Here is an 11,646-nt window from a genome sequence, read left to right as displayed (position 1 = left end):
TACTGAAGAGCATTGGTGTCTCTCTGGAGACTAAGGTGTGTCTGATACAGGTCATGGTCTTTGCAATCACTTGTTATGCATCAGAGAGTTGGACCAAGGACTAGGGAGGATAGAAGGAGAATTGATGCTTTTGAGCTGTGGTGCTGGAGAAGAGTATTGAGGGTACTATGGACTGCTAAGAAAACAAACAGATTCATCTTGAAGAGGGTTAAATCGGGCTGCTCTTGGGAGGCAAGGATCCTGAGGCTTCATCTGACATACTTTGGACATGTTGCAAGGAGGGAGGACCAGTCCTTGGAGAGGGAAATCATGCTTGGGAGGGTGGAGGGATGGTGCAGGAGGGGAAAGCCCTCTATGAGGTGAATTGATTCAGTGACTGGGGTAATCAGGATGGGCGTGTCGGAGACAGTGCAATTGGCACGATACAGAGCAGAGTTTAGGTCTGTTGTATATAGGGTTGCTATGAGTTGCAGGTGACTCGATGGCACATAACAACAACATTCTAGATTTGTTGAATTCATATTGTACACTATGTCACATATTCTTGATTGTTTTTTATTGATGTTCATTGTATGAACATATTGTAGTTGTTTTTAGCCCTTCATTTGTTGATGGACACTTGGATTGTTTCCAACTTTGCAATTATAAATAATGCTGCAATAAACATGAGTGTATATGTCTGTCAGTTTAGGTTGCAGCTCTCATTTGTTTGGAATACATTTCTACTGGTGGAATTACTGGATCAAATGGTATTTCTTTTCCCAGGGTTCTAGATAGCTTTGAGAGATGAGTGCTAAGGAGTTATATTATCAACATGAAGGCACACATTTTGAATCCACTAGCTACTCTGTGAGAGAAAGAGAGTCTCCTATGCAACTTACAGCCTCTGGAAACTTACTAGAGGGTCAGCTGTGAGTCGGTTCTGACTCAATGGCACTTAGCAATGTTCTATGGAAGCATCAAACTTCTCTCCATATTGGTTGTACCGTTTTACATTCCCACCAGCAGAGTGTTAGAGTTCCAAATCCCTCCACATCCTATCTAGCATTTGTTGTTTGTGTACTGCTGAACATTGCATTGCTATTGTTGCAGGGTTAAGATGATATTTTATTGTTGTTTTGATTAGCATCTCTCTACTAGCTAATGACCATTTTTAGAAAAAGTGCAGCCAGAATGCTCCCTGGAAGCAAAGATGACAAAGTTTCATCTCTCATACTTTGGTATATTGCTAGGAGAAGCTATTCCTTGGAAGAGGACATCATGCTTGGAAAGGTGGAGCATAAGCAAAAGAGAGGAAGACTTTCAAGACAGATGGACATAGTGACTGTAACAGTGGGCTCAAATGTATTAGAGATGATGAGGATTACAGAGGATAGAACAGGACTCAGGTCTGTTGTTCAGGGGGTTGCTGTGAGTCATACATACTCCACTCAACAGCACCTAACAACAACAACAACAATTGCTAATGACTTTTAGCACTTCTCTGCATGTGTGTTGGGTATCTGAATTGGTGGTGTCTGGTCATACCTCAGCCCATCTTGTAATGGAGATGTTAGTCTTTTTCTTGTTTAGAAGTTTTCTATAAATTTGAAATGATTCCCTTGCAAGATGTGTCATTACTAAATATTTCTCCCAGTCTCTAGGTTCTCTTTTTATTTTTTTGGAGAAAACTTTTTATTTACATAAAGATTTTTTTAGGAGGTCATGGTTACCTAGCTTATCCTCTGTTGATTGTGTGCAGGTGATTATAAGATATTTTAGTCGACAATTTAAATATATTTGGATAGGGAAGACAGAAACTGTATTAATTAAAAGATTTTATTTTAAATATATTTTATATATATGTATATATATGAAAACAAAATGTAAATATGTACCACATATTATGTTTTTAGCAGTATTCTTTGCATTTAAGTATGACTCTGTACTGTACTGAGAAAATAACCTGTGCTACATTTTTATGTGGTAAATGTCATCATGTTTCTCTTTTCTCATTTAACAGAATGAACCTAGTATTTTCACAAAGTACCAGGCAAAACCTCAGCTATTTGGAGGAGACACAAAAGATGGAGGCTTATTTCCTCTTCCTTTATCTGTTGGAAAATCAAAGGGCCTATTGGAACAGTTTGAAGAGAAAAAGAAAAGGGCAAAAGACAAATGTGACAGGTATGCAGCCCTTCCAGCTGTTCCTTTTTGAGGGAAACAGAAAACATAGTGCCAATAACTCATATCATTCAATTCAACATGATAACACTCTTGCCTTTGTAACTTATATGAAAAGTACCCTTGATTTGCTTTCTTGTGAATTTAACTTTTGGTAGATTTTAATATATCTCCCACAGTTTTGGTCACTCTAAAGAATGAAAAAACATCTTAGAGAAATGGATTATTCAAATAATGTTATATATATTCTGCCTAAAATTTTGCCCTTTGCTTTCTTTCAGATTATCAGAATTAAGAAATTTTAGATTACAACATTTTAGGGTAAAGAATATAGACCTGAGTTCTTACATCATAATTCAAACTGATTTTTCCACTAGGAAAGGTTTATAGATTTTGGATTGTTAAATTTAAAATATACAGTGTCAATCTCAATGAGTCCTTTGCTCTCAGCTAGTGCAGTTAAGTAAATAATTCAAGAAGTAAAAGTATATGAAGAAGGAATATGGTATCAGATTTAGAAGAAAGCTCATCAACATCCTGCATTATGCAGATGACACAACCTTGCTTCCAGAAAGTGAAGAAGACTTGAAGAAAATATGGAAGACAACCAAAGACTGCAGCTTTCATGATGGGTTACATTTCAACATTGGGTCCTCTTCATATGAAACTTACCTCTCAGATTGCTTTTTATGAAGTAATAGAATGTGTGACACATAAAATAAAGGCTGTACCTCTAACTACATTACTGAAGAAACATCTGATGCCAGCATTTACTCTAAAGCAAAGATGAGAAGAGGGCAGGGAAACTAGAGTACTGGAAACAGAATGACCAAAGCACAAAGAGAATGCCGACACATTGTTGATAAATGCGACTAATGTCACTGAATAACTTAAATAGAAATGTAAACCTAATTAATGTATAATCTTTTACCAAAAACAGAGTAGAATATTATTTTTAAATATCTTGGAGCACTGGTGGCTTAATGGCAAGAAGCTGCATTGCAGTACCGAAGGCAAGCGGTTCAAATCCACCAGATGCTCCACTGGAGTAGGAGGGGCATTCTCCTGTGCCAGTCAGATCTGATTTGATGGCACACAACAAGAGGGAAAAAAATCATCCAATTAAAACAAAATAAAAACTAGGGGGCAGTTATCTACTCTGTCATAAGGAGTCTAGGAGTTGAAATCTACTTGATAGTACCCACAAGGGGCATAAAGAGTGAATTAAAAGAAGTTTGCCTTGAAAATAATAATAATGGAAACTTGTTGCTCTTTTTATTCCAGCTAACCACTCAGGATCTCTCCAGCTAAGATCAAGCACTGTTTTGATGTCATGTTCATGGAACCAATTCCATTATATTTTATTTTAGTATTTCACAGATTTGCTTTCTTTTTTTTTCTTCTAGTGAGACTCTGTGGAGCTTTATTTCCCATGTCAAAGAAAATATTCATAGAGTAAGTATCTCTTGGTTTCAAATGTTTAGAACATCATGCATTTTAGGAAGTTTTAATTATATAGCATTGGCTTTAGTTCATGTACCATAGCAAAATTACTCTTTTAAAAAATACTAAATTAAATGGAGTCTTCCATGTTAATATGATACTAGGCAATAAATTAATTCTTAGCTTTTTGTTTCTTAGTTACAGACATCTGTGGAGAAGTCTGAGGAATATCTCAGTTACAGAAGTCAATCTATTTTGGATTCTTTGGAGACTGTGGCCAAGACATGTGAGTGTCTTATTCTTGAGGTTATCAGCAGAGGGCACTGGTGATCAGTGAACATGAATTTTCTGTCCCTAGTCCAGTTTCTGCTAATGGTGAGGTCCCAAACAGTGTTTCAGATAAGAAGGGAGTGTGTATGTAAGATTATCCCTGAAGAGAGTTGAACCCATCTACCTGTGAGAATGGTCCCAGGACTCCAGCTGTGGAGCACTCATTCTCAACTCAGTAATTTTGTTGTCTCTAGCCAACTCTCTGATCTCACTACCTGGTGAATCAGCATCAGCAGAGTCTAGGGTGAATTGCTAGCTGTACAGTCTATAGAGATATACTGCCTCTTAGAAGTTAAAAATACTCTGTCTACTATTCTTCTTGCTAACTTGGTTTCACTGAGAAATGTTTTATAGTAAATTGCAGCATCTTTCTCAATTTCAGTTACAGTTTGTGGGTTGCAGTTTCTGTGATAGAGTGGTTAAAGAATTGGGCTGTAAACGAAAAGATCAGTGGTTCAAAGCCCAGCTGCTCCATTGGGAAAAGATGGGGCAGTTTGCTTCTCATAAAAGCTAAAAAACAAAAAATACTGGAAAATTAAAGTGACATATTCTGAATTTCAATAAAAAAGAACGGTAAAGGAAAAAAAAAAGCTAACACCTCAGAAATTCTGTGGGGCAATTCCACTCTGCCATGTTGTTGATAGGTCCAGTCAAGTCACATACAACTCGTAGTGACCTTATGATTGGAGACCTGCCTTATCCTGCACCAACCTCAAGATCTCTGATATTCCCAAGCCCATTGTTACAGTCTGTCAATCTATCTGTTTCTCAGACCCTAGCATATATTGACATCCCTGACCATCTGTGCAAAGTATGTAAGAAGTTTCACCTTTGATTCTAAGGAGAATTCTGGTTGTACTTCTTCCAACACAGACTTGTTTGTTTTGGGACAGGCCATGTGATATTCAGTATGGTTCTCCAGCACCATAATTCAAAGGCACCCATTCATCTTTTGTCATTCTCATTCATTGCCCAACTTTAAGGTGCTTAGGAAGTAATTGAAAAGACCATGACTTGGAGCAAACACACCTTAGTCATTATACTGACATCCTTGCTGTTTGAAACTTTGGAGAGGTCCTTGACAATATGTCTTTTGATTTATAGCACGTATCTGTCAGTTTGCTGTGTAGGTAAACTGTAGGAATGACCTACATGCTGATGCTTATTTTATAGTTTGTGTATGTATATGCCTGATTGTCTATAGTTTATCTTATGCATACAAGACTAGTCAGTTTGCTGTACTGAGGTGACCTGTGTGTTGCTATGAAACCGGAAGCTATGCCACCAGTATTAAAATATCTACAGGGTCACCCATTGTGGACAGGTTTCACCAGAGCTTCCAGAATAAAACTCTGTTCTTATGAACAGGGTCTTACAAGTGGGAACTGCCTCAGTAGCAATGGGTTTGGGGTTTTTGTTTTGCTCCACCAGTTAGTGATTTATATTTAGATCTACTGTCTTCCTGAACCTAACCAAACAGAACAGAATCATTACAGAGCTTTCCTTATATGGACCTCTCTCTAGAACCAACAGCTCAGCTAAGCAGCAAACTGCCAACTGCATTTGCACTTGTTTGAATTCATCTCTGTATTTATTTTTTATTTAAGCAAATTGAAATAAACTTTTTCAAATTCCATGGGATAGACTGCTCATTATTTACAAAAAGCAAAGCCTTTGTGTGGCTCAGAAATTAATCTCCATCTGTCTGCAAAGAAGCACAGTGCTGTTTGCTAGCTTCCAACACATGTGCACCCTACACAAGGGCAACTGTGCATCTGGTTTGGAATGAGTTCCAGAAACCTAAGACTATTACCACCACTCCTCTGTCTATCTTACTGTGGCGGCTTGCTTGTTGCTAGAAGGCCGGAAGATATACTACCAGTATTTGAAATACAACAGGGTCCCCCTGGATGGACAGGTTTCAGTGGAGCTTCTAACCTAAGAATAAGGAGGAAGCAAGACAGAAATAATGGGCCCTGTGAACCCTTTAAATAGCAGTTGAACATTTTTGGTTAGTGCTGGAAGATGAGGCTGTCAGGTTGGAAGGCACTCAAAACAGGACTCAGAAAAGTCTGCCTCTTCAAAGTAGAGTTCACCTTAATAACGTGGGGGGAAGAAAAGATTTCAGCCAATGAAAGACTGATTTGGCATAACTCATAATTAGGAGAAAAACTGCAAGCATCCAGGGATAATTGGATATGCAGTGTATGAAATACAAATCTAAGAAAATTCAAAGTTATAAAAAATGAAATGGAATGCATAAGTATAAATAATCCTAGGCATTAATGAGAGGAAAAGAACTGGTATTGGCTATGTTTAATTGGTCAATCATATCTCCAGTTCTATGCTTGATATGCTAAGTTGAAGAAGAGTGACATCACCTTGTCAAAATGAACATTTCAAGATCTATCCTGAAGTACAGTGTTAGCAGTGATAGGGCAATATCCCTACTCATTACAAGGAAGACTTGTTAATCTGACCAGTATTCAAATTTACACACCAACCATAAAGACAAAGAAATTGAAGGTTTCTTCCAGCTTCTAGTGTCTGAAATTGATGAAACATGTGCTCAAGATGCATTAACTGGTGATTGGGATGCAAAAATTGGAAACAAAGATAGTTAGAAAATATTACTTTGGTTATAGAAATGAGGCCAGATGTCACATGACGAAATTGTGTAAGACCAGTGATTTAATCATTGCAAATACCTTTTTCAAAACACATAATATAGCTATATGCATGGACCTCACTTGATAGAATACACAGGAACCAAATCAGCTATATCTGTGGGAAGAAAAAAATTGAAGCTTAGTATCATCAGCCAGAACAAGACCAGGGTCTGCTGGAATAGACCATCAACTGCTCATATATAAGTTGAAACTGAAGCTGAAGAAAAATTTTAAAAACCCACAAGAGCCAAAATACAACCTTGACTATATCCCACCTGAATATAGAAACCATCTTGAGAATAGATTTGAAGCACTGACCACTAGTGAACAAAATCAAGATGAACTGTGGGATAGCATCAAGGGCATCATATATGAAAAAAGCAAAAGGTTATTAAAAAGAAAGAAAAGACCAAAATGGATATCAGAAGAGATTCTGAAACTTGTTCAAGCTTATATAGAAGATAAAGTGAAAGGAAGAAAGGATTGAGAGCTGAATAGAAGTTTTCAAAGTGCAGCTAGGAAAAAAAGTCTATCATGAAGTGTTCAGAGACCATCAGAGCACTTAGTATACATATCTAAGTAGTTATTGTTGAGTTGGAACCGTCTCATAACTGATCCTCCAGCAGGTTTTTACAGGTGGTATAATCTTAGCCATCCAAGAGGCATGTGGTTCGAATCCACCATGTACTCTGTGGGAGAGAGATGGGCAGTCTCCTCCACTGGAGGGTCAGCTTTGAGTCTGTTCCATTGTGATGGTACATAACAGTAACAATCAGTTATTTGTGTGATTACTTATTAACTACTTGTCCCCTTCTCCCCATGCGTAATTTCAAGAGGACTTCATCTATTACAGATGTACCTGATACATTGTGATGGCCATGAAATATGTGGTATAAGAGTGTCTTCACATAACCTATAGTCTAATGTGTGTGTATGTGTGATCAAAGCAGATTGCCTCATCTTTTTTTCTGCATAGCAGTTTGTGATTTAAACTGCTAATCTTTTGTTTAGCAGCCAAATTCTTTAATTCTTGGAATAGATATGTTACTTGGCACTCAGAAGATGGTAGGGACAGGTAGAGCATACATGGTACCACCAGCACAGTGAAGGAGTGCTCCGGCTGGATGAGGAATGATAATTATGATGAAGTGACTGCTAAGCTCACAGCAGAAGAAGAGATAGGTACTAGCTGGACAGGTAGTTTGGGGGGAAGGGGATGGTGTAATAACAAAGAAGCAAGAGTACTTAACTCCAGGCTGAGACTATAACATGTGCAAAGACCAAAACTGAGAAAGATATTTCTCAAATAACAAGTCTTTTTTTAATCCAGAGATGAAAAAAAACAAGTGGGTAGAATAAGGTGAAGTTGAGTCTAGAGAAGTTGAGGCTACCTATCCTGGGCTGCTGCTTATTGTGTACCACAGGGCCAGAACTGACCCATAGCAGACCCTCTAGTGGGTTTTCAGAGGCAGTTAATTACACAGGAGGAGATTATCCATCTTTTCTCCCACAGAGCAGCTGGTGGCCTCAAACCGTGTGCCTTCAGGATTGCAGCACAGCTTCTTGCCATTTGGACTGTACCCTTTGGTCAGTGGGTGTCATTAAAGGTTTCAGTAGTTTTCCAGGGCATGTGATCATAACCACAAATCAGAAAGATTACTCTTATGACAGGACCTAGAGGACAGCCAGAAATGTCATAATGTGGGCAGAGATTCTCAGGGTCCCCAGCAGGTCCTCATGGAAAGAAGGAAAAACAAAGTGTGTCAGGACCACCTTGCCCTGGCTTCTGCTCTCCGCCAAGGCTGATCTGGGAGGACAGGGCCCTGGCACTAGAAGGGCTGTTTAAGGTTGTCTGTCCTGGGTGTGGTCAGCTGTTCCTACTCCACACCTGTGGCATAGGCAGGAGGGACACAGTCTTCATGAGGTGAATTGTCATTGTTCTTTATTTAGTGCAAGACACTATGCAAGCCCAGAGTGAGCTGGTACTTGAGGCCCTGAAGGACAAAGGCAGATTGGAACAGATCATCCTCGAGATGCAAAACAAATTTGAAGCTGTAAGTATGGATCCCAAACCCTCTCTTAAAGCTTGTTTTTTGTTTTGTCATTAAGACCCTGCGATATACCTCTAAAGATGCAAATTCTCACCTGAGACCAGAAGCCAGCCAGGCCTGGGTAGAGGTCAGCCTTCTCCCCAAGGTTCTGGCAAATGTAGGCTACTGTGCTACCTGTGTGGTAAAGGTAAACCAGAAGGGGCAAATTTGTTTTGTTGGCATGTCCTTTGGTTTGTTCTGTTTTATTGGGAATTACGCATTATTGGAAATTCTCCTCTTTCTTGCTGCCTCTCCCCAGAGACAAGCAGAGTTTGTAGAAATGAAGTCTAACCTGAAGCACCTTGAAGTTTTAGTTGCCCAGCAGAACAAAGACTTCCAGCAGCTGTGTGAACAGCTTGGCCAGCTGAATATACCCAGTGTCCTTGCAGACCTGAGGAAATTCATTGCGGCTCCTCCAGTACGTGTACATGCAAAAGACAGCACTGCCCAGACCTCACCATTGCTAGCCCAGACTCTCATCAGCCAGGGAAAACTGGCCTCTGAAGAGGCAGTTATGTGGCAATCCCAGCCTTTCCCTGGCACCTGGAATACCAGTGTGGGCTCCCTGCAGCCCAGAAAGTTTGGTGTCTGGGATGAGGACACAAAGAGTGATGCTCAGCCCAGTAAAAGAAACAAGGCTGTACAGGACAAGGAAGTACAGACTAACTGTGAGCATTGTGCTTTTACTAAAGTAGGACCCAGGAGCTATGACACCAGCATCCTGGGACAAGAGGTTCCTGTTGACAGGGATCTGGTCACTCAAGGAACCTCACAGGTCATACTGTCAGATTTAAGCAACTTTGCAACCAACACTAAGGTCTGCTGCCGAGAATACCAACTCAAAGACGTATTTTCATGTGATCCATGTGGACAGAGTTTGGTAACTGAACCAAAAGGGGGAATTATAGACAGAGGCAAAAAGGGTAAGAAGAAACAGCCTAAGAAAACCAGGAGAAGTAGGCTCCTGGCCAGGAAACAAGACCAAGCCCCAAGTAAGACCAGTGCTCTAAGTTCTAGAATTCAAGGCACTCAGCCTTCAGTTTCTGGCCTACAAGGTCCCCATCTGGGACAGCGAGAACCCCTCCAGCCTTCTCTGTGTCAAAGGGGTTCCAGGAGTCCTGCAAAGCCAGTCTGCCCCACTCTGAGAGGGGCAGTCATGCTCCCTAAAACAACAGGGGAAATGCAAGGAAGACTCTTGAGGCTTGATAGGTGTTCTTCCCAAGACAGCAGTCCATTGCCTGGTACCTCGCAGGGGGACCAGGAGATAAGCTGGTTCAGCAACCTTAACATAGAAAATTCACAGTCCCCTTCATGCAAAAAGCCAGGGAGGAATTTGCTCTATGACCTAGCTTTTGATAGCAGTGATGAAGGCTTCTGAACATCTCATAGTGACTTTAGTTTTGGAGAACAGTTGGGCGCCCCATAACAAAGCCCCTGCAGCCTACTTGAGACCACCCTCAGTGTTAAGAGACCCTGCTAGGTGAGGGAAGGGAGTCTGGAACTAGCCACTGGAGTAAGTATCCCTTACTTTTTGGAAGGAACTATGAAGACAGCAGTGCTGTGAGCTGGTTGTGGGATGTCAGGAGTAGGGCAGCTGTGCTTGGTGGAAGGGGGGATTGTCTTGTTCAGAAGGGCAGCGTTGGCTTGTGAACATACATGATGTCTGATCTTCAGAATGGCTCCTCTGCATCACCAGTGCACAATCAGGCCTTGGTTTCTTCCCAACTTTTATCCATTTATGCTGTCAGAGTGTTTGCATGTTTTGGTCCATGGGTACACAGCAAGCAAAGACAGCTTTTTTGTGGTCAGAGAATAGTGTTAGAACTACAAACAAAAGAGAAGTATCAAAACCCTAGTTTCAAGACTCCAGTTTCTCCTCTGGCTTTTCCTCCCTAAATCTTAATATTCAGCTACTTTTAAATCCAAAGATATGCCCTCTGTTATTTCTGGGAGCTGCCTAATTATTATAGGAATAGAAATGGTCTATTTTTGCTGAACTTTTTGAAACATTTGTTTTATAATGAAAAATAAAGATATGTTAAGTTTAAAGCCTATTTTTTCATTGAGTTTATTAGACTAATTTTCCATCAATTCAAGAAATCATTTAAGATGTGTATCATCTTTTTTTATTCCCTAGACAAAATCAGATAAGATTGAACAAACAAAACACCACCCTGGTTAAAATTTGTTTTAGTGTAAGAAAATGAAAATTCTCATGGGATGGAACGCTTTGTTTATTTTCAAGCCACTAAATTATATTGAGGCCTTTGAGTGGACCATTATAGAAATGATGGCTTACGACTTATTTTTTACAGTCCTTATTCTCAGAGGATGTATACTCACAAAGGTCTGTAAGGTTGAATTTGCCAGTGACTCAGTGGGCAGGGATGTTGATCAGCCTAAACTGCTGTCTGTCTTCTGTGGCCTTTACCAGGAACCACCTGCAGTTCCCAGGGCCCTCACCCAGGCCAAGGGAGTTCAGACTTGGGACTCACTATGTGTCTTAAAACCTGCCCTCTAGGGGAGCTCTGGTGGCCTAGTGGCAAGAAGCTGTACTGCAATCCCAGAGGTACACAGTTTAAATCCACCAGATGCTCTGCCGGAGAAGGAGAGACAATTTCCTCTTGTACCTGTCAGATCTGATTTTGACGGTATATGCACAAAAATAATAAAAAAAAAAACCCTGCCCTCTGCCTGCCTCCTTTGATGCTCCTGATGATTTTGTGTTTGTAAGGAAGGCATAGCATAGAAATTCCATATGACCCAGCTATTCCACTGCTTGGAATATACCCCAAGAGAATGAGAACTGAGGCACAAATGGAAACTTGTACATTAATGTTCACAGCAGGGTTATTCACCATTGCAAGAGCATGGAAACAGCCCAAATGTCCAACCACAATTGGAATGGACTGAGAAATTATGGTACATTCACAGCACATAGCAACAGTGAT

The 11,646-nt window shown here is 40.2% G+C and overlaps 1 protein-coding gene across 1 annotated transcript in view; it reads left to right on the top strand.

Moving 5' to 3' along the window:
* The window catches only part of CCDC36 (coiled-coil domain containing 36), a 16,082-nt gene extending 6,009 nt beyond the window's left edge, over positions 1-10,073 (top strand). The window contains exons 3-7 of the mRNA XM_006892918.1: positions 2,003-2,166; positions 3,570-3,618; positions 3,805-3,892; positions 8,556-8,659; positions 8,955-10,073. Of these exons, the coding sequence (XP_006892980.1) occupies positions 2,003-2,166; positions 3,570-3,618; positions 3,805-3,892; positions 8,556-8,659; positions 8,955-10,073 (1,524 nt within the window). The remainder of the gene's footprint in view (positions 1-2,002; positions 2,167-3,569; positions 3,619-3,804; positions 3,893-8,555; positions 8,660-8,954) is intronic.
* Positions 10,074-11,646: the final 1,573 nt, after the last annotated feature.

Source organism: Elephantulus edwardii, unplaced genomic scaffold (assembly GCF_000299155.1).
Source record: "Elephantulus edwardii isolate Elephantulus edwardi_28Jun2011 unplaced genomic scaffold, EleEdw1.0 scaffold00121, whole genome shotgun sequence".
Taxonomy (NCBI): domain Eukaryota; kingdom Metazoa; phylum Chordata; class Mammalia; order Macroscelidea; family Macroscelididae; genus Elephantulus; species Elephantulus edwardii.
The sequence above is the reverse complement of the archived record's forward strand: the minus strand, read 5'-3'. Positions and strand labels throughout refer to the sequence as shown.